The sequence below is a fragment of the Cordyceps fumosorosea genome (genome assembly GCF_001636725.1).
Source record: "Cordyceps fumosorosea ARSEF 2679 chromosome Unknown scaffold_19, whole genome shotgun sequence".
Lineage (NCBI taxonomy): Eukaryota > Fungi > Ascomycota > Sordariomycetes > Hypocreales > Cordycipitaceae > Cordyceps > Cordyceps fumosorosea.
The window spans coordinates 390,531-412,435 of record NW_017387319.1 but is presented as its reverse complement, the minus strand read 5'-3'; the positions used below and the strand labels follow the sequence as shown (position 1 = coordinate 412,435).

At 55.8% G+C, this 21,905-nt stretch overlaps 8 protein-coding genes across 8 annotated transcripts; 3 read left to right on the top strand and 5 right to left on the bottom strand.

Moving 5' to 3' along the window:
• Positions 1-717: 717 nt before the first annotated feature.
• ISF_07006 (ubiquitin) lies at positions 718-1,532 on the bottom strand (the record flags this gene model as incomplete). Its single annotated transcript, XM_018850610.1, has 3 exons — positions 718-804; positions 863-1,242; positions 1,412-1,532. The coding sequence occupies 3 exons, from the start codon at positions 1,530-1,532 to the stop codon at positions 718-720; spliced, it is 588 nt and encodes a 195-aa protein (XP_018702255.1).
• A 529-nt stretch (positions 1,533-2,061) lies between these two features.
• Positions 2,062-2,803, top strand: ISF_07005 (Ribosomal protein S26e; the record flags this gene model as incomplete). The annotated part of the gene is made up of 4 exons (XM_018850609.1): positions 2,062-2,084; positions 2,218-2,345; positions 2,447-2,549; positions 2,704-2,803. 4 exons carry the CDS (start codon positions 2,062-2,064, stop codon positions 2,801-2,803), a joined length of 354 nt encoding a protein of 117 aa, XP_018702254.1.
• Positions 2,804-3,189: 386 nt separating this feature from the next.
• Positions 3,190-5,661, bottom strand: ISF_07004 (nuclear condensin complex subunit Smc4; the record flags this gene model as incomplete). The annotated part of the gene is made up of 3 exons (XM_018850608.1): positions 3,190-5,090; positions 5,176-5,251; positions 5,446-5,661. The coding sequence occupies 3 exons, from the start codon at positions 5,659-5,661 to the stop codon at positions 3,190-3,192; spliced, it is 2,193 nt and encodes a 730-aa protein (XP_018702253.1).
• A 677-nt stretch (positions 5,662-6,338) lies between these two features.
• Positions 6,339-11,009, bottom strand: ISF_07003 (nuclear condensin complex subunit Smc4; the record flags this gene model as incomplete). The annotated part of the gene is made up of 3 exons (XM_018850607.1): positions 6,339-6,566; positions 6,671-10,009; positions 10,065-11,009. 3 exons carry the CDS (start codon positions 11,007-11,009, stop codon positions 6,339-6,341), a joined length of 4,512 nt encoding a protein of 1,503 aa, XP_018702252.1.
• Positions 11,010-11,778: 769 nt separating this feature from the next.
• ISF_07002 (hypothetical protein) lies at positions 11,779-12,810 on the top strand (the record flags this gene model as incomplete). The annotated part of the gene is made up of 3 exons (XM_018850606.1): positions 11,779-11,932; positions 11,988-12,223; positions 12,280-12,810. 3 exons carry the CDS (start codon positions 11,779-11,781, stop codon positions 12,808-12,810), a joined length of 921 nt encoding a protein of 306 aa, XP_018702251.1.
• Positions 12,811-13,267: 457 nt separating this feature from the next.
• Positions 13,268-15,300, bottom strand: ISF_07001 (hypothetical protein; the record flags this gene model as incomplete). The annotated part of the gene is made up of 4 exons (XM_018850605.1): positions 13,268-13,986; positions 14,034-14,311; positions 14,370-15,181; positions 15,229-15,300. The coding sequence occupies 4 exons, from the start codon at positions 15,298-15,300 to the stop codon at positions 13,268-13,270; spliced, it is 1,881 nt and encodes a 626-aa protein (XP_018702250.1).
• Positions 15,301-16,975: 1,675 nt separating this feature from the next.
• On the bottom strand, positions 16,976-19,222 carry ISF_07000 (N-acetylmuramic acid 6-phosphate etherase; the record flags this gene model as incomplete). The annotated part of the gene is made up of 4 exons (XM_018850604.1): positions 16,976-17,939; positions 18,029-18,411; positions 18,474-18,927; positions 18,984-19,222. 4 exons carry the CDS (start codon positions 19,220-19,222, stop codon positions 16,976-16,978), a joined length of 2,040 nt encoding a protein of 679 aa, XP_018702249.1.
• Positions 19,223-20,309: 1,087 nt separating this feature from the next.
• ISF_06999 (Major facilitator superfamily domain, general substrate transporter) lies at positions 20,310-21,900 on the top strand (the record flags this gene model as incomplete). Its single annotated transcript, XM_018850603.1, has 2 exons — positions 20,310-20,525; positions 20,623-21,900. The coding sequence occupies 2 exons, from the start codon at positions 20,310-20,312 to the stop codon at positions 21,898-21,900; spliced, it is 1,494 nt and encodes a 497-aa protein (XP_018702248.1).
• Positions 21,901-21,905: the final 5 nt, after the last annotated feature.

Here is a 21,905-nt window from a genome sequence, read left to right as displayed (position 1 = left end):
TGACGAGTGGCAAGGAAGGCCGATGTGAACGTTCATCCGTTCACTTCCGCGTCTTATTGTTCATTGTCAAGGACTCGATACGCTTCACTAGATGGCTTATTTGCGTTGCTTGGTTGGGAGTTTTCGGTCTTTTTTGTCTGTTCTACTTTATTCTTCTCTGTTTGATCTATCTCGGCATACGGCGTTTAGGGCATAATGGCTGTCTTTTTTTGTATCCCATTCTACATTTCGAAAATTCTTGCTGTGGGTGGTGTACGAGCCATTGCTGGTTCGCACCAGAACATGAACGGTTGTAATACTACAACTTGAATAGATCCAAGGCTTCCAAAGGATGAAAAATGCTGTTCTTGAAAATCATGCGACTGTCAATTGAGCTGCACTGCTGACGCCGACTTGGCGTCAGGGTGGTGGCGGAGAACGGCGATTGTCCACCAGCTAGAAATTTTTTACAGACAGGGCGCCTAGGGGCCGCAACGCATGGCAGGACCACGACAAACACTTTGGCAGATGAGAACGCAATCAATCACAGTGGAACAGCGGCCATTGGGGTCATCAAGTATTTTGTTCTTTTTTTGTCTTAAATCAAGCATTTCATTACCCTGAGCCGGATGTACTATATGCTACATCAACGCCATTTTAACTCTCTGGTCGTCCCAAGCGCCGGAAAGAGGACGCCTCAAAGTCATTCCATAAACATTTCCATGGCAAAGGTGTAATTTATTGCTTGTCAAAGACGTAGGTAAGGTGGCAACGGCCACAGTACTGGCGGTCGGCCATGGCGGCCATGAAGACACCGGCACCGCACTGTGAGTAAATAGTCAGTCAATCATGTTCAGGAAGCGGAGGGAAGATGAAAACATACAGTGTCAGCAGGGCACTCGCGGCGGAGGCGCTCGATGCCACCGTCCTTGTCGACCTTGTAGTACTTGAGGACGGCCAACTTGGTCTTCTTGCGCTTGTGCTTGATCTTCTTGGGGGTGGTGTAGACCTTCTTCTTGCGCTTCTTGCCACCACCACGCAGGCGGAGAACAAGGTGGAGGGTAGACTCCTTCTGGATGTTGTAGTCGCTCAGGGTGCGGCCATCCTCGAGCTGCTTGCCAGCAAAGATCAGGCGCTGCTGGTCGGGGGGGATGCCCTCCTTGTCCTGGATCTTCGACTTGACGTTGTCGATGGTGTCGGAAGACTCCACCTCAAGGGTGATAGTCTTGCCCGTGAGGGTCTTGACGAAAATCTGCATCTTGCCTGCATCATGAAATGTTAGACGTCAATGTCTTTTGAGACTTTGGCAGGAAAAGCTGCGAATCGCTACTGGTCTTTCCCTAGTCATCGGCCGGCGCAGGGCTGGGTACGCCAGAGAAGCAAAGCATCCTTTGTTGATGTTGAAACAATGAAGCACGAGTCGATTGTGTACAGTCGGTCTCGACCTTTGTCTTCTCTGGTGCGTATGCGTGCGCGCGCGCGGCTCGAGAGGACCGACTCAGTTCGATCGAGACAAGAACGCTTTCGTTTCGTTGTCGAGAAGCGAGACTCATGATGGTAACATCTCTGTTCCCATCACGAAGGGAAGACGGTCGCGATGCAGCATCTTTCAGACATACCTCGACAAAATGTTCTTTGCCGTCCTAAGCAATCCTCAGATGTGTTTGCGGGTTGGAGAGAAAAGAAAACCTTCTGGCTGGTGGCGGCCCGCAAATGCAATATTCGTCAGGGCCCGCCAGCTTTCTCGGGTGGAGTCACCTGACCTAGGGTTCGCTTTGAATCGCCCTTGCCCTTCTTGACTGGGCCGTCAACCCAGAGAGAGTGGGTCTTCGCCTCAAAGCCCTCCCTTCGCTTGGGCTTGTGTGCAGCTTTTTGTGGGCTGCCATTTTGGTGCTTAGCGTGGGCTTGTGCTGGGTGTACTAGCGACTTATTAAATTCCACCAAGGCAGTTTCTTGAATTTCTTGCTTCCTCAATCACAACGGCATTATAACAATTCAGTATGTTGACCCCGCCGCCGCGCAACCTCGCAAGCATTGCATCGCAAGACTTTTCCTAACGATCCGTTACTAGATACCGTCAAGATGGTCAAGAAGAGAAAGAATAAGTACGAATCTCCTCCATCCCCAAGCGCCAACACCTCGCGACGTTTCGAGCTCGACACATCGAACTCCACGACGCCTAGCCACCTCCCGGCCTTTTTTGCTACCTAAAGCACAGTTATGCTAACAATCATCCAGCGGCCGCAACAAGAAGGGCCGCGGCCACGTCAACCCTATCCGCTGCAGCAACTGCGCTCGCTGCACGCCCAAGGACAAGGCCATCAAGCGCTTCACCATCCGCAACATGGTTGAGTCTGCTGCTATTCGTACGTGTTTTCCTCCCTTCGCGCGCTCGCCCAACCGCATCGAGCGTTTTCCCGTGCGCGCTCGAATTTCGAGCTCGACATCGCTAACAACAATTCCGCAGGTGACATCTCCGATGCCTCGGTCTTCGCCGAGTACACCGTGCCCAAGATGTACCTTAAGCTGCAGTACTGCGTCTCTTGCGCCATCCACGGCAAGATTGTCCGGTACGTTGTCTTCTCCAGGAGTGTGACAACTGCGCCCAGCCCTGTTTCCCCAGGCGGGCGTATGTGCTTCAGATGAACCTTGGCGCATTTGAAAACGCTCCTCAGAGTATCGCCCTTGACATAAAAGAACTATGCTAACAGAAATACCCTGCAGTGTCCGATCCCGCGTCGGCCGCCGCAACCGTGCCCCCCCTCCTCGTGTCCGCTTCAACCGCGACGCCAAGAAGGTCACCCCTTCTGCCCCTAAGGCTTAAGCCAAGGCGGAATGACCAAGAAAAATGAAGCAAGAAACTTTTTTTGATGTGATCTTTGGCTGGGCAAAAAAGGAGTCTGGGCTGTGTTTATACGACGTCTGCATATGATTAGATGAACTAGGATTGTGAAGCTGTAAAGTAGTTTTCACGTTCAAAATTCCAGGACCTTTTCAGGCATTGATCATTGATGAGCAAACATGGGAAAAACTTGTGTCTTTTATGCTAGTGACGTGTTCTACCCTCTCATGACATTGTCTTTTGTTCACGTCATGCAGTAAGACTAGCCAATCTGAGGAGCATACAAACCAAGCAGGCACAACGTCCAAAAACACTTCAATCTCGTCTACAGCACCCCCCGCCGCCGAGGCGAGTCCCAGCTTCCGCACTTATTCGAGCGCGTTACCCGGGAGCAAGGCAACGTCCTTACGAGAGCACTCGTACGGGTCAAAGCAGACGCCCGTACCGCAGCAGCTTCCAATGAGACACTGGTAGTTCGCGTAACCCGCGGCGGCGCAGTCCGAGTCCGCCCGGCACTGGCTGACGAAGTTGTCGCACTGCCTGTATCTGAACGCCACCGACGCCTGTGTCACCGTCCTTCCGCAGACGCACCCCGTGCCCGTCACGAACGCCTCGGGAGGGTACGCGCACTTCCCCGTGACCTCGTCCGTCACCGAGACGGCACCGTTCGGGCAGCAGGCCACCTTTGCAGGATCCTGGACCGCCGCGGCCAGCGGGACGGTCCCCCCGACGGGAACGTCGACTAGGCGGGCCAGCGCCGGGATGGTGCTGCTGCCGGCGCGCAGGCTCAGGACGGCCGGGTCGCGCGCGACGGAGCCGTTGTTGACGCTCGCGCAGGCGTCGACGGCAAAGTTGCGGAAGCGGTCGTACGTGTCGAGGTACTGCTTGAGGTTGCTGCCGCGGCCCGGGTTGAGGCCGCGCATCCGGGAGAGCGTGCTCTTGAGCGTCTCCCACAGCTGCAGGTAGTACATGACGGTGTCGTCGGCCTTGTAGAAGCGGTCCGTGTCGTTGCCGCCGATTTGCCCGTGGAGCTCCGCCTGCAGGGCCGCCGTGCTGAGCATGTCCTGCGCCGACGCCTCGAGCAGCGTCACGACGCTGGAGACGTCGGCGCAGCCGCCGTTGAACGGGTCGTAGAGCAGAAAGTTCACGGCGTGCCGCTTGAGCGACGCGACGCACCGCTGCGCGGCGGCGGGACCGACGCCGACGCCCTCCCACGGGCAGTCAAACGTCCACGTGCCATTGGAGTGGTCGCCGGGCACGGGGATGCACGGCTCGTCGTCGACGCGCAGGTCGGGATACCGCCGGACGCGAGGGCTGACCGGGTCACCGCACTGGTCGCTCAGGAGAAGCGTTTGCATAAACGATGGCTCATCGTCGCCGGCCAGCAGTGCTTTGGCACCCTTGGAACACACGTCGAGCGACTGCCGAGCGAGCTGGCCGTACATGTCGTCAACGAAGAACGACACGGTCAGGTTGCAGTGCCCAGTGACGAAGTGGATGCCCGTGGCGTCCAGCCGCATCGAGTTGTTGCGCGAGTCGAATATGGTCACGGCCGTCGGATCCGAGACGTCGATGACGTGCGAGCCCTTGGCGGCGTCCCGGACGGACAGGGAGAGCGGCGTGACGCTGTCGCTGTCAAAGTTGACGAAGCCCACGTACGGAAATGCGAGTGTGAGGTTCTTCCGGCGGATATCTTCGTTTTCCAGGTTCGCGACGTGCGCGGCGCCGTCCTTGGCCACGGGCCGGGAGTGGCACGCCTGCGAAGACGGGGCTGGTCCGCGCAGGACACCGGTGAGGTTGGCGGCGGGGAAAGGCGTTGGCGTTGCTGCTGGCGTCGTGGTATTCACCACCGGGATCGTGTTGGGCAGCGGGAAAGATGTAAAATCCGTAGGGGGGGTAATCACAGGAACTGGCATGGGCGTGATCACCGTAGAGGTATTTGAATACAGAGTAGTTGTGGCGTTCACAGTGAGAGTGGTAGTAGATGTGACTCCCGTGGAAGAGGACGTCGCGTTCGAGACCTGAGTAGAAGTGGCGTTACCAGGGATAACATTGATTGAAGAGACTTCCGTCTCAGGAGCTGCTGAGGATGTAGCATTTGAGGCCTGAGTGGGGGTGGTTGTGTTTCCAGGTAAGACTGTCACCGAAGTAACTGGTGATAGGGCGGTAGTTTCATTGTTCCACGTCGAGGTCGATACTGACGACGTAGCATTTGACGCCGGAGTGGAAGTGGTATTTCCAGGCAAAACTGTCACAGAAGTAACTGGTGCTGGGGTAATAGTAGTCTCATTGTCCCACGTTGAGGTCGAGCCTGTCAGCGAAGTCGTGTTGGTGGTTGGCCAAGGCGGTCGTACAGTTGGAGCATGGGTCGATGAGCTGTTCGTTTCCGTAGACGACGTTGTCTCCCAGGAGTGGGTGCGAGTACGAGACCTGCTTGTCATCATGTTAGTTCTGACATTGTGCCTCCGCTCAAGGCATACGTACGTGTGAGTGTAGGAAGGAAGTGATCTCTCTGATGAGCTGGTAGCATCAGGCTGACATGGTTCATAAACACACGAGCACTGAGTTCAATTGTCAGTCGTGGGTTTATGTCTCCTGGAGATTTGTGACTTTTTTTCACTTACGTAGGAGGACAGCTTGTCAGAGCCGTAGGTGGCATACTCAGCCGGTGTACTGATGGAGGTGTAACAGTCAGGGTCGAGGAGCATGCTGCAAAACTCCTCTCCGTCCCATTGCAAAGACTTGAAGAGGTCATCGCGTGTACATCCGTCATAATCCTGCACAGCCGGAAGCGCTGCAGCACCGAGGGCAGCGAGCAGAAGAAGAATTGGGCGCCACATGATGATGGTTAAATCGCTAGAAAACGCTGGGCAGTCCGTTTAAACTCTCTCGTCTCGACCATCGAATTCCAGGGAGCAGTCGCCTGGAATTTATAATTTGCAAGCCTGCCCGCTCCCTCACCAGCTGAAAAGATTGTTTGCATTCGGCGCAAGGCAATCTCGCCAGAGACTCGGCTTGGGCTATCTCGCGAATGCGGTAGCACATGGCACAGCCGAGGCCAAGCAAGGTCCTGTCAAACTATAGAGGCCCCAGGGGCAGGACGCGGAAGAGGTCCTGTCAGCTCGAGTGCACAGCATATGTCTCTGTCGGAAACGGTAGTTCGAGGAACAGGAGCGTGCCTTGTCCTACACGGGTCTCGCGTTGACAATATCACAGTGTCGCAAAGGAAGTGACAGATTTCCATGTGAATATAGCAATTAGCAAGCAAGCAAGCAAATCGTACCCAGCAAACTTCTCCCGCACAGGAACCATGAATATTTCCAAATCCCACGCACGTAATCTATATGTGCAACGTTCTATACCAAAAAAAAAGATGCGACACGAAAAAGAAGACGTCGTTCCTCAGCGCTCTCTTCTCATTAAAAAATTAAAAAGCAGGTAGTCGTAAACATCAACATATGTACGAAATTATAGAAAGAAGCGACTCTAGACAACGCCAACGAGTTTCATCATCTCATCATCTCAGCGCCAGTGTTGTCGTATGGCCACCCATAGTCGGCCGTGGTGGTGGCTGTGGGCGGGCAATGTAGTCTTGGTTCTCAATTGTCACACTCTTTGTCATATGGTTGACCTTGTACACGCCGACTAGACGAGCAGCAAGCTCAAACATGTTGTTTCGGAGTGAAATGACAATGAACTGGGCGTTCTTAGTCCGCTCCTTAATATAGTTTGCAACGATGGAAACCTGTAAAGGGTCAGTGATCAAGAAGAAGATGATAAAGAAGGAAATATTTGGCGAGCACAATTGAGTCTCTGTCAGATGGAGACGGTCAGAGTAGGTAAACTTACGTTTCGGAAATCCAAAGCAGCATCGATCTCGTCCATGACGTACAATGGCGTGGGCTTGTAGTGATGCAAAGCAAACACAAGCGCAAGACTGCTCAGCGTCTTCTCGCCACCAGAGAGATTGCCAATGTTCTTCCAGCTCTTCTTCGGAGGCATGACACTGAACAGAATGCCTTCACTGAAGGGATCCAGGCTGTCGACCAGTTCCAGCTCAGCGTTACCGCCCATGGTAATCATCTGATACATCTCCTTGAGGCGTAGGGATATAGCACTGAAGCCGGCCATAAAGCCCTCCAGTCGCATGCGTCTCAAGTCATCGCAGCGCTTCTTGGCAGAGTCACGCTGATCAAGAGCTGTCTGAAGATCGGAAGACCTTGCGGCATGTTCCTCGACACGGCGACGGTATTCGGCAAGAACGCCCAGGTCAACAGCCACGTTTTGCGTCTTCTCCTCTAAAACGGCAATTTCCCCTTTCAGGGTTTCCTTGCTCATCTCAGCCAGCTCATCAGGGGTGTATTCAGGTAGCTCCTGTGGTTGGTGTATTGAGCGCTCAGGCTGCTCGGCTTGGGAGGCCTCTGTGCCCTCCATGCTAACGTCGCCCTTGTCTGCGTGCTCATCCTCCTCCATGTCAACGTCTTCGGAGTCGACCTGAGACTTGTCTGCGCGGGTCTCGGGAGCAGGTGTTGCACGCTTCGGCGCGGACTCGCTAATAAGGTCGTTGATGTCCTGGAGAACCAACTTGGAGAGCTTGTCGTCCCAGTAACGATGACGCTTCTGGTTCTCTGCAAGAGCCTTTTGGTTCTCTTCTAGCTTATTTCGCATCTCAATCTCAATAGCACGGGTTTCGTTGAGCTCAGAGGTTTTGACATCCAGCTCCTCCTTCAATTCTTGAAGCTGAGCTTTCTTGGTAGCGAGCGCCGCCCGTGCTTCGTCAACACTTTGGCGAAGCTCATCCGCCCTGCTGCCCTGGTTTCCGATGTCGTCTTCGAGTTTCTCAAGTTCTGCAACAGCAGCATCACGTTCCTTGGCGGCCTTGGCCACGTCCTTTTCCAGCTTAACTTTTTGCTTCTCGGCCTTGGCCTTGCGAACCTCGGCGAAGGAAAGTTCTTCGTTGTGTGACGCGATTTGATCCTTCAAACCATCCACAAGCGCACGCTGCATGCGAAGTTTCTCGCCACCGACTTCCATGATTTTGTCCTGTAGCGCCTTGATCTCCTCCTCGACGCTGGAAGTCTCACCACGTAGCTTCTCGATTCCAGAGTTGAGTGAGACAATCTCCTTTTGCAGCTCCTTGATTCTTGAAGCATCCGTGGCAGATGGCCGATACTCTTGGCTGACGGACTTGGTGTGGCGCTGCAGATCAGCGATGTTGCGAGTCGCGCTCTCCACTTCGAGTCCAATCTTCTGGATCTTGGTCTCGAGGGCGGGGATTTCTTCGTTGTTTTCCCTCATGCGATTCTCGCACTCTCGCTGGTACTCTTGAAACTCCTGAAACTTCGCTTCCCATGTATCTCTGTCTTGCTCCAGCTTGGAAACCTGCTCCTTGGTGACGTCGCTACTGAGCTTGGATGACATGAGCCCCTTCTTGACAGTTGTGCCACCACCGGACATGGTACCAGACTTGTCAATGAGCTCGCCGGCAAGAGTAACAACTCGCCAGCGCTTGGCACCATAAGCAATTCGGTTGGCCTGGGCCAGGTCAACTGCTACAAGTGTGTCTTGCATAGCATGGTAAAATGCAGGTCGGAAGCGGTCATGCTGGGGCTTGACCAGATCAAACAGACGGGGAGCGTTCTCGGGGGTCTGAATTGGAGCAAGGCTTCGGTCCTTGAGCTTGTCCAGGCAGATAAAGTTACCGCGGCCGAGATTGTTCTTGCGAAGATATTCGATGCATTGTTGGCCAGATTCAACAGTTTCAGTGACGAAGTTGTCCAACGATCCGCAAGCGGTAGAGACAGCGACATCGTACTTTTCATCAATCGTACCAAGATTGCCGAGGCGGCCATGGAATCCTTCTATACGCCCGGATTCGCGCATGCGCATGAGAGCGGCAAGAACATTGCCTCGCGTCTGCGTGCTTGCTAGGCTTGAGCGGGCCTCGTCAGCTTTCTGTCTGGTGCTGGAGATCTTGGCTCGCATCTTGGGCTCCTGCTCGGAGAGGATGTCGAGTTCTGACTGCATCTTCTCGGCCTCTTTGGCCAGCTTTGACTTTTGAGCTTCACATGCCTTGAGCTCCTTGGCCTTCTCCGCCTTTGTAGTTTCAATCGTCTTGATCTTGGTTTCAAGCTCCTGCAGAGCAACGGCACCCGCACTCTCTTTGTCTTGGAGAATGGTCAGCTCACTCTCGGCAACGGCAATGGCTGACTGCTTTTCGTTGATCTTCTCTAACCAAGGCTCCAAAGTCTTTTGCTTGACGGCGATTTGGTCCGAGAACTTTTGCGTTTTGCCCTGAAGGCCCTCTCGAATCTTGATGAGCTGGGCCTCCTCGGCCTCAACTTGGCTCTCGAGATCTGCGACGTCCTTGGTGCTTTTCTCCATGGTCTTTGAGCTCTCAGCTACAGTTTCGTCGGCTGTCGTAGAATCCTTCTCGGCGTTGGATATGGTGCGCTCGAATTTCTTGCGTTTGTCGTCGAGGAACTTTTTCTTCTCGTCAAACTTGACGCGTTCCTGGTCAAACTGTGCCATCTCTTTTGCAAGAGCCTGGGTTTCCTTGTCTTGCGCATCAAGCTCCTTGCTTACTTGCTTATACTGCTTTTGGAGATCCTTGATCAGGGTCTCGCTGCCTTGATGCTTTTCGAGTTCCTCATCGAGCTGCGCCTGCATCTGGTTGATGGCTTCTTCCGTAACGCTGATATTTTCGTTGCATTCGTGTAGAAAGAGTTGGTACAGGGCCGACTGCTTGATTGTGAGTTCATTTTCATCGCGGATAAAGGCAAGGGCAATATCTTTCTTGCCCTCCAGACTACTCTTCTCTTTTTCGACGTGTTGCACACGACTACTCTTCTCAACACAGATGTCGTTGAGAGACTCAACCTCGGCAGCTGATTCTTCGATGGGCGTCTTATACTTGGAGGTGCCAATGATGTCCTCGAGATATTCTAGAAGTCCATCTTCGTGTTCGTTTGCGGCTTTGGACTTCATCTGAGCAATGGACTCGACCTCACCCTGGAGGATCAGGAAACGCTTGTGGTCCAAGTCTACACCTTTGTCCTTCAAGAGGGTAGTGACAGTTGTAAAGTCGGAACCCTTGTTATTGATATAGTATTTGCTCGAATTGTTTCGGAACGCCTTGCGGGAGATGATTAATTCCGAGTCGGGAATAACAACATGGCCACCGCCAGGCTAGGCTACTGTTAGTATTGACGAGGTGACTGGACGCAGCGACAGCACGACGAACCTGATCCATGACTTCTTGGAAATGAACGGCGACCTCGCAGTGGTCGAGGTCAGGGTATTGCGCCGAATTGTGAATAAGAGCCGAGATCTTGCCTTGTCGCATCTTGCTGGCACGGAAACCAAATACGAAGAGGAGCGAATCAATAACGTTAGACTTTCCGGATCCATTGGGCCCGACTACGGACGAGAAGGTAGCGTGGAAAGGTCCGACTTCTTGCCGTCCGGCGTAACTCTTGAAGTTTGTGAGGATCAGGTAGGTAATAACGATACGCGATTTCGGTGTGGTATCCTCGACGAACGGGATCGCCATGGTGCGCTGCTTCACGACGATATCGAGCGGCTTATCAAGAAACGTATCCATGGACCTCATTGGCTTCACCGTCTGGGTAACATCCGGGAGGCGTGTGTTCATGCCGGTGATATCGCCAAGCGGTGATGCGCCAGGCCCACCGAGATGCGGCGACAAAGGCTTGTTGCTGGGTGTTTGAGGCGCGAGCTTGGGATTCTCAGCGAGGGATGTTCGCGGTGTGCCACTTCGGCGGGGACGCTTTGGTGACTCCAAGGGCGACGGTTCGGTCTTGACCTCGGTCTTGACCAGGTGGCCAGCGGGGTCGCGAGCAGCGTTTTCATCTCGGTCAGGTTCTGCTGCAGGCGCGAGTGTCTCCTCAGGTTCCGGTGTCGGTTCAGGCTCTACCTTTGATCTCTGCACGGGAGCTGATGTTTTGCGCGCGGCCCTCGTCGCTTTAGGCTTGGCGGTTGTGGTAGAGGCAATCGAGGCGCGACCGCTTCGCGTTCGGCGCTGCGGCAGCTGGGAGATGTCTTGGTCGAGCTCATCGGGCTCGTCGTCTAGGCTCTTGCTGATGCCCGACAGTTCATCGTCAGAGTCAACAACGGCCTTGCGGCGGCTGGCAACGCGTCTTGACGACCGTGTTGGCGCGGCCGACATTGTGGATGTGAATATGGCTGTCGCAGCCGTGCGCGTCTGTCAATCGAAAATATGAAGTATCGGACAGAAATTCAACAGAAATACAGCGTTTCCAATTGTAGGTCGCTTCTTCTTGAGACAATCTGTGGTGTTAGTGATGAAATCAGGCGTGATCACCCCGCGCGTGTTGTGCCCTGTGCCAACCAAGGCTAAGTGGCTTTTGTTTGGAATTGCCCAAAATGGGGATTTGTAAACAATGGCCCCAGCGCGGCCACTCACAAGGCGCTGATGTGAGAGAGGTGGGCCAAGCAGTTTGAGGGTCGTAGGGCTCTGGGTATTTCCTTCTCAACAATTGAATACAAGCCCTTCTATTGATTCATATTTCATTCTCTATTTGTTTTGTCTTTCGTTCGTAAACGTGGCCAAGCCGCTGCATTATAAGTTCTGGTTCAACAGCGTCTAGCAGTTAGAGAACAGGATAGCAAATGCAAAAGCCCTTCTACCAGAATTACGAATAAGCCACCTCCCTCAAATATGTACATTCATGCTATAAATTTTGGCTGCATCGTAGCTACGAAAAAAAAATTCCAATTTAAATGAATATTTCCATTCATTTCTTGGGCGTTTCCCGCCTCATCACAGTAGCTGTTTAGTGGGGCATCGCGGTCACTAGTTACACCCCGATTTTGTTCATACAAAACCTCGAGCTTGCGACAAGCTCCCCTCGACCAAACCAGCACCCAAGCATTTTGACTTCGCTTGCTTATCCTTTCTACACATATTCATCACTATGCTAGACTACACGCAGTATCAGCAGGTCTTCCCTGCCGACCTACACATGCCGTACGACCGCAAACTGCAGCAAGATATTGAAGCCCATCGCAAAACATTGTCCGGCGTCCTCTTCATCGATCGCGTCCTGCGCACTCTTGGCATCGCCAAAGGTTTGTGCCATCTTGTTCGTTCTCCACGTCCAGAAGACTGATCCGCCGTCCCCAGCCAAGGCGTACCCTCCCAAGACCGATAGCGCGCTCAAACAGCTTCACCAGAGCGTCTGCGATGCCTCCATGCCGACTCACCACAAGCTCTCGCTCTTTTACTACATACTTCTTGATTTCGACGGCCCCAACGGCCCCCCGTATATCTCGCAAGACTTCATCACCGCCTCTGGGCTTCCCGCCAACTACCAGATCTTCATGCAAGGCTTATGGTACATGGACCAACTAGAATTCGCGGTAGGTCGTCCCCTTCCTCTACTCTCCGCTACTGAGCTAACATGCGTTTCTCCCAGAGCGCGCTCGAATATGTCTCGCATCCGTCGCTCGGTCCCGACTTTTCTGACGAAATCATCATCGCCCTTGTCCAGCATGCCCCCAACGACGACTACACTCTCCCGCTCGCGTACTATACATCGGTGCGGCCCGTCCTCAAGTCGTCAATCGCCGTCGAGCTCCTCTTCGACGCCATGGCGAGGACAAACGTCACCGAGGCGCTACTGTACTCGCGCACGTTCCCCGACCACGCGCGGGAGCAGCTCTTCCAGCGGCTGGTTGCGTCGGTGTTGGATGGAAGCCATGACGACAAGATCACGAGCCAGGCGAGGGAGCTCGTGTTTCTCCCGTTTGATACTACCGAGGATGCTTGGTTTCAGGATTTCTTGTCCCACGGGGAAGGTCGCTCATTGAAGCGGGCCAAGGACATGCTACTAGTGCGCCGCATCGCGTGCGACAGGTTCGAGGAGCTGACCAAATACAAGGCCAACAACGAGTGGGCGGCTGTGCTGGAAGGGATAAAGAGCGGCGTAGAGGGTCATTTGGAATAGTCTATCGACCACACGGTTCACGTATCTAGGGCATAGCGCAGGCGTTGACAATGGATTTCTTTCCTCTTTAGACAACATGTGCGATGAGGTGCTTACCCTATATCGATATTGAGACGTTGACATGTCTTGTTTGGCTGTTTGTGCGGTCCGGAGCTGCTGAATAACTCTCTTGATTTTCTTTCGGTGTGATTAATTCGCTAAACCTGCTCCTATTTCTTGGCCCGACCAAGCTCTCAGCCTACGTGCTAATTCGGTCGATAGGACGAGCTCAAACCTTCGGTGTTGCGCCATGAGGGTATACCAGACACCTAGTTACGATGGGAAGACACACTTGCACACCGCAGCATTACCCAAAACGCGCATTTAATGCAAATTATAGTTGAACATAATTTTCAAAATCAACCCTCCCCCCCAACCCCCAAAGTGATGACGTGGTGGGATGTCGCGGCAAATAGTCTTACATCGGCCAACCGTCAACGCCCCCACCCAACTGCTCATCACCAAACGCGTCCCACGGAATCTTGTCCAAGTCCTGCCATCCCACCCCCCCCGTTGACCACATGTCGTGCAGCATCGGAAGCATATCCGGCATGTCAGGATCCGTCGACAGCGCCGGCGTCTCGCCCAGGCCTACATCCCACTGCGCAATCGCCACGCCACCGCTGCCGCCCATCACGGGGCATCCCGCGCTCCTGCCCCAGCGCGCCGCCGCCGCAGCCTCATCTGCAAGGGTACCCAGACGCTGGTTATACTTTGATTGGAGGACGCCCAGGACGACGCGGTTCGCTGCCAGGATGCCACTGGCGCCCTCGGCTGGTCCGCCGCGCGAGACCTTGGACAGGAACTGGTCGAGGCGCATCGCGCGCCGCGCGGAGAGCCAGTCAAAGTCCGGCGAGAGCGCGACGGGGAAGGAGAGGCGGAAGGCGAGCGTCAGGACGATGATGAGATGCGTCCAGTCGTTTACGGTGAACGCGAGCATGGCGGCGTCCTCGAGCTCCGCGACGACGTCCAGGAAAGCCTCGAGCTTCTTGACTGCACTGTTCATTCGCGCTATTGGAGGCGCGAAGCGCGCTCTCCGAGCTGACAGCGCCGTCTTTGCAACGGGGAAGGAAAGAAGGCTGCCAGTCTCGAGATATATTTCAAGGTACATTGTGTGCATACGAATTACCGCTTCGTCTGCTCTTTCGTTAGCCAAAATTGATGGTGGCGACTGTGACACTCACTCAAAATGCCCGGAAACCGGAACGAGAGACTATCTCGAACCTGCTGGTACTGTTGTGAGAGGCCGACCAGAATGAGCTGGCTATCTCGTACTTCCATGCCATCTCTGCCGTTGACGGCACTGGAAGCTTCTGAGAATAGGGTCGATAAGCGCGCCAAGATGGCCAGTCTGCGATCGTCATCATCCTCACCATATTTCTCCAAGATGTCGATGGCGGTAGTTGTCCACGGAGGCTGCCGAGTGCTCACGAATCGGTCACCTTTCCAGACAACAATATACCTGCGGCACGGCGGATGCGTCAGCCATCTTTCCAGCGTCTGGCAGCTATAGAACTTACGTGGATACAAGGTAGACATAGGCAAGGTATGTCCGAATCTTGTCCAGGTCATCCGCACGTACTCCTTGCTCCCAAGGTTCAAAAGCGAGGCAATTCTCGTCCAAGTTCAAATCATGCACGATATCCGAACCCATGCGCATACATCGAGCCAATTGAGAGTTCTTCGGCTTGAGGTGGAACGGATACCTGCCATCGCGGTTGTCAGCTTGAACTTGGGCACTTTTCGTGTCTCTGCAACCATACCATGCACAGTAAATGAGGAGGCCGCGCAGTAACTCTAGGCTCCCATCTCTCCCGGACACGTATTTCAGCCCGAGGATCTTGAGAAACTCGTCGTCGTACAGCGAGTGCTTGTGAACCGATCCCGAGCCGGACGTGACCGTCAATATGGCGAGTAGAACGAACGGCTGCGTCGCTGCCAGCTGCGGGATCGTGCAATCGCGGGAGAGCCTGACAAAGGGAAGATTCTGCGAAATGCTGGCGAATCTCTCGAGGAGCTCCTGCGCGGAGGCCGTGTTGAACTGGGGCTTGCGCCAGATGTCCGCGGCGGCTCGCGATGTGCTTGAGGCCACCGACGGCGTGGTCGTTGAGTGAGTTAGGGTTGGCGTCTCTTGCGCAAGACCGTCGTCGTCAAAGGCGTTGACGAACGCCTGATCGTGCAGATCTCGCAAGCCTTCATAGCCGTCATCCCGACGTGACCTTGCCGGCACCAAAGTCTCAATGGTAAAAGTCGTAGGCTGGCCAGGCGGCGGCGGTGGCGGCTGGGACGCGAACTCTGCCTGTGCGATACTGAACAAAACGCTTGAGCTCAACTACCCAGGATACGCGGAGATGCTGCTGGCAGGGCAGGGCGACTAACTTGGAAGACGGCCGCGCTCTGCGTGGGCGAGCCTTTGTCCGAGAGATGCACTCTCTCCTCGCGATGAAACATCTACGACCGCATTTTAGCGCACGAACTCGACGCTGATGATCCGGAGGGGCTCAGATTACTTTTGGCACACGCCGGGCTGCTCGCTAGGCTGGCATTTCGCCTTGGCCGTGCGACAGTGTTCGCAGGCCGTCGCGTTTCGCTTTACAGTGCGGCTGTGAGGGTCGGCGGTTCTATCCATGGCCGGCGTCTGCATCAACAAGACGGATGCGAGACGCCGTCATTGATTCCGAGGCAGTCGTGTGGCTGGCCTCGTCGCGCTTTGAAACAAGTTGAAAAAAAAAAAAATCCTAATTGATGAATTGAAAACCGAGGTGAGTACGCCAGTGGCAGACGTATTTTTTAACCAGCCACTTGATGAAGGATCTTTTAGGAGATGATGCTATTCGCTGTGCTGATAAATGCAGGAGCTCTATATCCGGAGGCCGCACGGATATCGACGCTAGTAAACACATCAAACATCTGGATTTTACAGCTGCGCATATTACTTCGAGATCTTTTTAGCTGGATATGTATGGGATGCTGCTGCAATTGTAGGAGCCAAAGAGGTTTTGATTTTGTTTTGATCGCAGCGGAGCTTGCCTCTGGGAGGTACGCGTTGGAGGCAACAAAAGGTATGCTGTCGTCGTGTTGTTATTAGGCCTGGGCCTGTGCCAGGCTAACTACGGCCCACACAACTTAGCCACTTCACAACCAAAGATCCATTACAACTGGTAGCAACACCATCAGATTCAGGGCCTTGAGAGCCAAAATTTACGCACCGATAGATCAGCGCGTGTCTCAGGCAAATACGCATTGAAATCCAATGACAATTTGCTCCTTTTCAACTTGGAGTCTCACTCAAAAGCCAACTATCAATCTTCTGGGATATTGTCCAGGCTTACGTACACGCCTCGGGGGCAGCCTACTACCTGCCCAAGCCCACCCTTGCGCCTGCCAAGATCTGGGCTTATTTAGCAGCAATTCCAGAAGATGCCGGACTGCCACCATCTCAATTTTTCGCTACGTGGCGTTCAACTTTATTCGGCACAGCCGGGACGACAATCAAAACGTCATTGAGGAATGTGGAGCGCGTGACATGCGCAGACGAAGCATTCTCGCATGTCTACTCTCCAGAAGAACAGGGCCCGTCGGGTCACGCGCCCGTGTTTTCTCGTTTTCGCGGGGATTTTTCGGCCCCCCAAGACCAGGAACATGACATGAACACTCGGATTTGCAAATAATGAGGGGACCCCAAACCGGAGAATGACCTGGGGCCCCGTGGTGGTGGCGAAGAGAAACGACAACACCTCCGTCTCCATTGTGGAGGGACAAGGTGGGAAAAATGCCTCCCCCTTCCAGTTGCGATGCCAGCAATTTGAATACAACGTGAGTGGCCCACAGTCCTCTTGGCTGTACCGTCGCTGCCCGACTTAAACGTTACAGCTAGTGCGGGTATCGGGGAAGAAATCGGCTTTTGACAGTAGTTGAGCCGCATCTCCTCTCGCCCGATATAGTACCCTTGCGCGATTCAGTCACAGCCACACACGAACACACAAACGCTCCTATCCCGACCAGGGGGACGCGACCAACGCCAAAAGGCTAGTTACGAGACAAGTCAGAAAAAGCAAGCTTCTTGTTTAAACTTTATAGGCCTTAAATGGTGCCTGCTTCTGGCCGTTTGACGGGCAGTGTGATGTTATACGACTCCAACTGTCCTGTCTGAGTTGTTGAAACCCATCAAAGTTGATCTGTCGATTTGCGATAATAGGAACCTCGCTCCGTTCATGGCTGGATGGTGCACCGCCTGGACCTGCTGAAACTTGTAACCTGCCCTCTCGACGGAGCCGACCACCCGCCCGCGATACCCCTCGTCCTGCATGAGGCCGCCCGCCAGAACCAGGCTGGTTCTAGACGGCTCGATCCCCTGGCCAGACACCAGCAGGGCGGCGAGCTCTGCCAGGCTGCCAGCGCCGGCGGCCACGATGCGGTCCGCGTCCTCATTCGTCCCCGCCATGGACAACACGGTCTTGGCCACCCCGGCGATGCGACTAGTCCTATCCATTACGGCGTGATGCTGCTGTGGAGCGGTGGCGGACACCATGATGGCGCTGAGCAGCTCCTCCGGCCTCGTCGTCTCGAAGTGGTCAACTATCGCGGCGGCGAGTGGTGGCATGGGCTGCTGCTGCGACCCCGCGTCTCTGCGTACGCGGCACGCATCGCTTGCTCGCAGCGCCAGCCGGAGGGCCTCGCGCCCGATGCCGTATCCGGAACCATCGTCGCCGAGCAGGTAGCCCCAGCCGCCCGCGCGCCCTGTGCGGGCGAAGCGCCCGTCCTCCTCTCTGCGAAAGCTCATGCCGATGGACCCGGTCCCCGCGACCAGCACGACGACCGCCTCCGAGGAAGCGGACGACGCGACTGGTAGGAGGTCAACGTCGGTCGTCACGACGAGGCCGTCGCCGACGCCGAGGTTGAGCAGCTTGGACAGTCCCGCGTTGATGGAGGGCTGCGTAGCGGGCGCGTCGTATCCGGCGATGCCGACCCAGGCCGCCGCGAACGTGACGGACGAGAACTTGCGCCCGCGTGTCGCCGAGCATGAATCCGTGGCTTGCTGGATGGCGTCAGATATAGCTGACAGGCAGGCGTCCAGCCCGACGCTGGCTCTGCAAGCCACATGACATAGTCAGCGAAATGAAACAAGTAAGCAGGGTGAGACGAGGAAAAGGTCTCGGCGCGGGCAACCAAGACTTACACGTTACATGGGCCTCCGACGCCTGCCCCGACAGCCCCGTTCTTGGAGAGGATCACAGCCTTGCAGCTGGTGCCCCCCGCATCGACGCAAAGCACGAGGCCACCATCGTCGCCATTGGTCGCCGTAGCGTCGGGTTTGGGCTCTGCAGCTTCGGCAAATACGTGGGCGAGGACGCCGTTGTTGCGCTCGAGGTGCAGCTCGGCTTCCACTGGGGTGACTCCGAGGACGATGACTACGGCGGCGAGCTTGGTGCTGCCGCGGCTGGCTGCGAGTATTTCATCTAACTCTTCATCAGATTGATGACAGCGCTGACCACCAATGGCCCGTAAAATGTTCCTAGCGCGCTGCTGCAACTTGATGTTCGTTGCCTTGAGATCTACCATCTTCATCCCACGCGTTAGTCCATTGCTGACCTCGCACACGGGAGGCAGTTGGTTGAGCTTACCAAGTTGCCATACGTCTTGCCCAACCTAATCATGATGCCCGTGCTGATCATGTTCAGCACCAGCTTCGTCGCGGTGCCGGCCTTCATGCGCGTGCTGCCCGTGACGGACTCGGGCCCGGTGACGGCGCTGATGAGGTGGTCGGCGTTGCCCTCGGATTCCACCGCGGATGGCCGCACGCAGACGACGCCGACGGTGACGCAGCCTAGGGCCCGGGCGTGGGCCAGGCCACCGAGGACGTACGGGGTGCGGCCGGAGGAGGCGATGCCGATTAGGCAGTCCAGGCCGGGCTGGAAGTCGCGGGCGTCAAGGTCGGCCTTGGCAGAGGACCTGTCGTCCTCGGCGCCCTCCTTGGCGCTGCGCAGGGCGTCGTCGCCGCCTGCAATCAGCGCGACGAACTGACTCGGGGGCGCCGAGTAGGTCGGCGGGATCTCAGAGGCGTCTAGCACGCCGAGCCTGGGAATTGGTCAGCCGAGCGCTTATCCATGTTGGTAGCGGTAGTTGGAACGGACCTCCCACTTGTTCCGGCGCCAATGTAGAAGACGCGACCGCCGCGGCGGACGCTCTCCGTCAGGGCGTCAATGGCCCTGGCAATCTCTGGCAGGCATGGCGTGATGGCGGCAGGGACGCGGCAGTCCTCCTCGTGAAGTATGCGACACAGCTGCTCCGTGGAAACCTGGTCGATGGTGGTGGTTCTTGGGTTCCGGTTCTCGGTCTGGAGGCCACCCAGGTCAATGGTAGTGGGTGCCATATTGGACCGGGATAGCCTTGCTTGTGGCCAAGATAAGGAGAAGAAAATAATAATTGAGAAAAGGGGAGAGGGCTGAGATGAGAAGGAGTGCTCACGAGCGCGGCATAGAACAGGTAAAATCACCGAGTATAATACGGTGCAGCTATCAGTAGGCGACGCCACGAACTCGTCGCGAGGAAGCAGTAACAACGGTAACTGGCCGGCGCCGGCCAACTTTGTTCACTTGACAGCGCTAGCAGTGCCGTTATTTCCAGGTAAGACCCATAGACAGGCTCAAGTAGGCTGGCAAGAGAGACGCCTTTGCGGCGAGTCATGCCTGATTGAGCCCCGAAGACAGGCAGACTCCGACTCCCCAAGACAGGCAGGGAGTGTGTCGGGACTTGGTAGTTAACTAGCGATGGCCTTCTGCAGGCAGGCTATACGGGCTTGTGTTTCCCCAGATGCGAGCCGTGTAATGTACTGTACTTCCCCCGAGATTCCGAAAGCAGCGGGTGTCTCGGCTTGTAACAATCGTCAAGTGACGCGACCCAGCTGAGCTGAGCTGGTCTCTTGCTTATCTGGGACCCCCACGACTCCCACTCCCTTCCCCCCATTCAAAATCTTCTCTTTCCATTGGAGATTGGGATTCCCCTTTTATCCCCACCTCCCAGGCAAAGGGAAAAAAAAAAAAAAGAGGAAACAAGCCCAGCATTTCCCACTCTGCTGGGACTCGACTCGACTTGTGGGGAGACACGCTAAAGATGTAACGTGTGAAGCTGAGTTGCCTTGTCGTTCCCTCGACACTGACACTAGCAACCTTCAACTCAAATTCCAACGCCTGTTCTGGAACTTTGGGGAGGGCAGGGCAAAAGACGGGCTCGGCTTTGTTGCTAGGATACACCTGGTTCATATCACGGCAGTCCCGACCTTGGCGGGGGAAGAAGAATTGTTTTATAACAAAAAGTCGCCCCCCAGCTTTTCGACCTTGCAACGAAACGTTAATTCCCCAGATTCTCTGATCTATCTTTTGTGTGACGGGCAGTCCATCTTTTCCCCCGGATAATCCAAAAAAGGACAGACACAAAAGAGGAAACTTGTATAGTCTGCAATGGCGCAGCCGGCGCAAGAACTTGAGAAGATGCCGTCTCCTGATCACCACATCGAGGACAGCGCCACTGGCGGCGCTGGCCAACAACAAACGCCCCCGATCGCATCGGACCTCGAGCAGGGCCGGGGCGAGGCCCAGAGCAAGCTGATGCGCTTCTATGCCCATCCTTGGACGCAGATTATGCTCATCTCTGTGATTTGCTTTTGTCTTCCTGGAGTATGTCATGAGTGGGAGATGCGATGAGATGAGAGAAGACGAGATGATGAGACAGAAAAGACAAGTAGAAGCTAATACAAGCCCCCCCTTCCTCCAGATGTACAACGCCCTCACCGGCATCGGAGGCTCCGGCCAAGTCGACCCGACCGTCGCCGCCAACGCCACCGTCGCGCTCCTCGCCACCACGGCCGCCACCTCGCTCCTCATCGTCGGCCCCGTCTTCACGCTCACCGGCCCGCGCGTGTGCTTCCTCCTCGGCGGCTGGGCCTACGCGCTCTACAGCGGCAGCCTCCTGCACTTCAACCACTCCGCCAACGGCGCCTTCGTCATCGCCGCCGGCGCCGTGCTCGGCGTCGGCGCCGCGCTCCTCTGGATCGTCCAGGGCGCCATCATGACCACCTACGTCGACGAGTCGCAAAAGGGCCGCGCCATCGCCGTCTTCTGGGTCGTCTTCAACTTTGGCGGCGGCATCGGCTCGCTCGTCTCCTTTGGCCTCAACTACCACTCCGCCGCCGGCACCGTCGGCGACTCCACCTACATCGCCCTCATGGTCATCATGATCTTTGGCTGGTGCTTGGGGTTCTTGATCTGCTCGCCCAAGCACATCCGCCTGGCGCAGCTGCACGCGGCGGTGGAAAAGGAAAAGACGACCATTGCGGGCATGTTCAGGATGACGCTGGACACGCTGATGCGGTGGCGCGTGGCGTGCATGATTCCGCTGTTCTTCTCGGCCAACGTGTTTTACAGCTACCAGCAGAACAACGTCAACGGGTTCACGTTCAACCTGCGCACGCGCTCGCTCAACGGCGCGCTCTACTGGTTCTCCCAGATGGCCGGCGGCCTGCTCATCGGGCTGCTCCTCGACCTGCCCATGCTGAGCCGCCCGGCCCGCGCGCGCCTCGGCTGGGCGTTCGTCTTCGTCACCGGCATGGTCATCTGGGGCGGCGGGTACCAGTTCCAGCTCTGGCAGGACGGCTTCTTCGCCGCCGGCGGCAAGCAGACGCTCGACTTCAAGGACAGCAAGACGGCGGTCGGGCCGATGTTCCTGTACATCTTTTACGGCTGCTACGACGCGCTGTGGCAGGGGTTCGCGTACTGGCTGATCGGCACGGAGAGTAACAGCACGTCGCGCGCGGCGGTGCTGGTGGGCCTGTACAAGGGCCTGCAGGCGGCGGGCGCGGCGATGGCGTGGCGCCTGAACGCGCTGCAGCTGGCGCCGATGAAGCAGCTGGCGATGGATTGGGGCTTGTGTATTGGGTCGCTGATCGTGGTGCTGCCGATGGTCCTGACCATCTCGGAGAAGACGGTGGCGGAGGGCGAGGGCGGCGCGGCGGCGGCGGAGCAGCGGCAGGAGGAGAAGCTAGCGGAAGAGTAACTGGA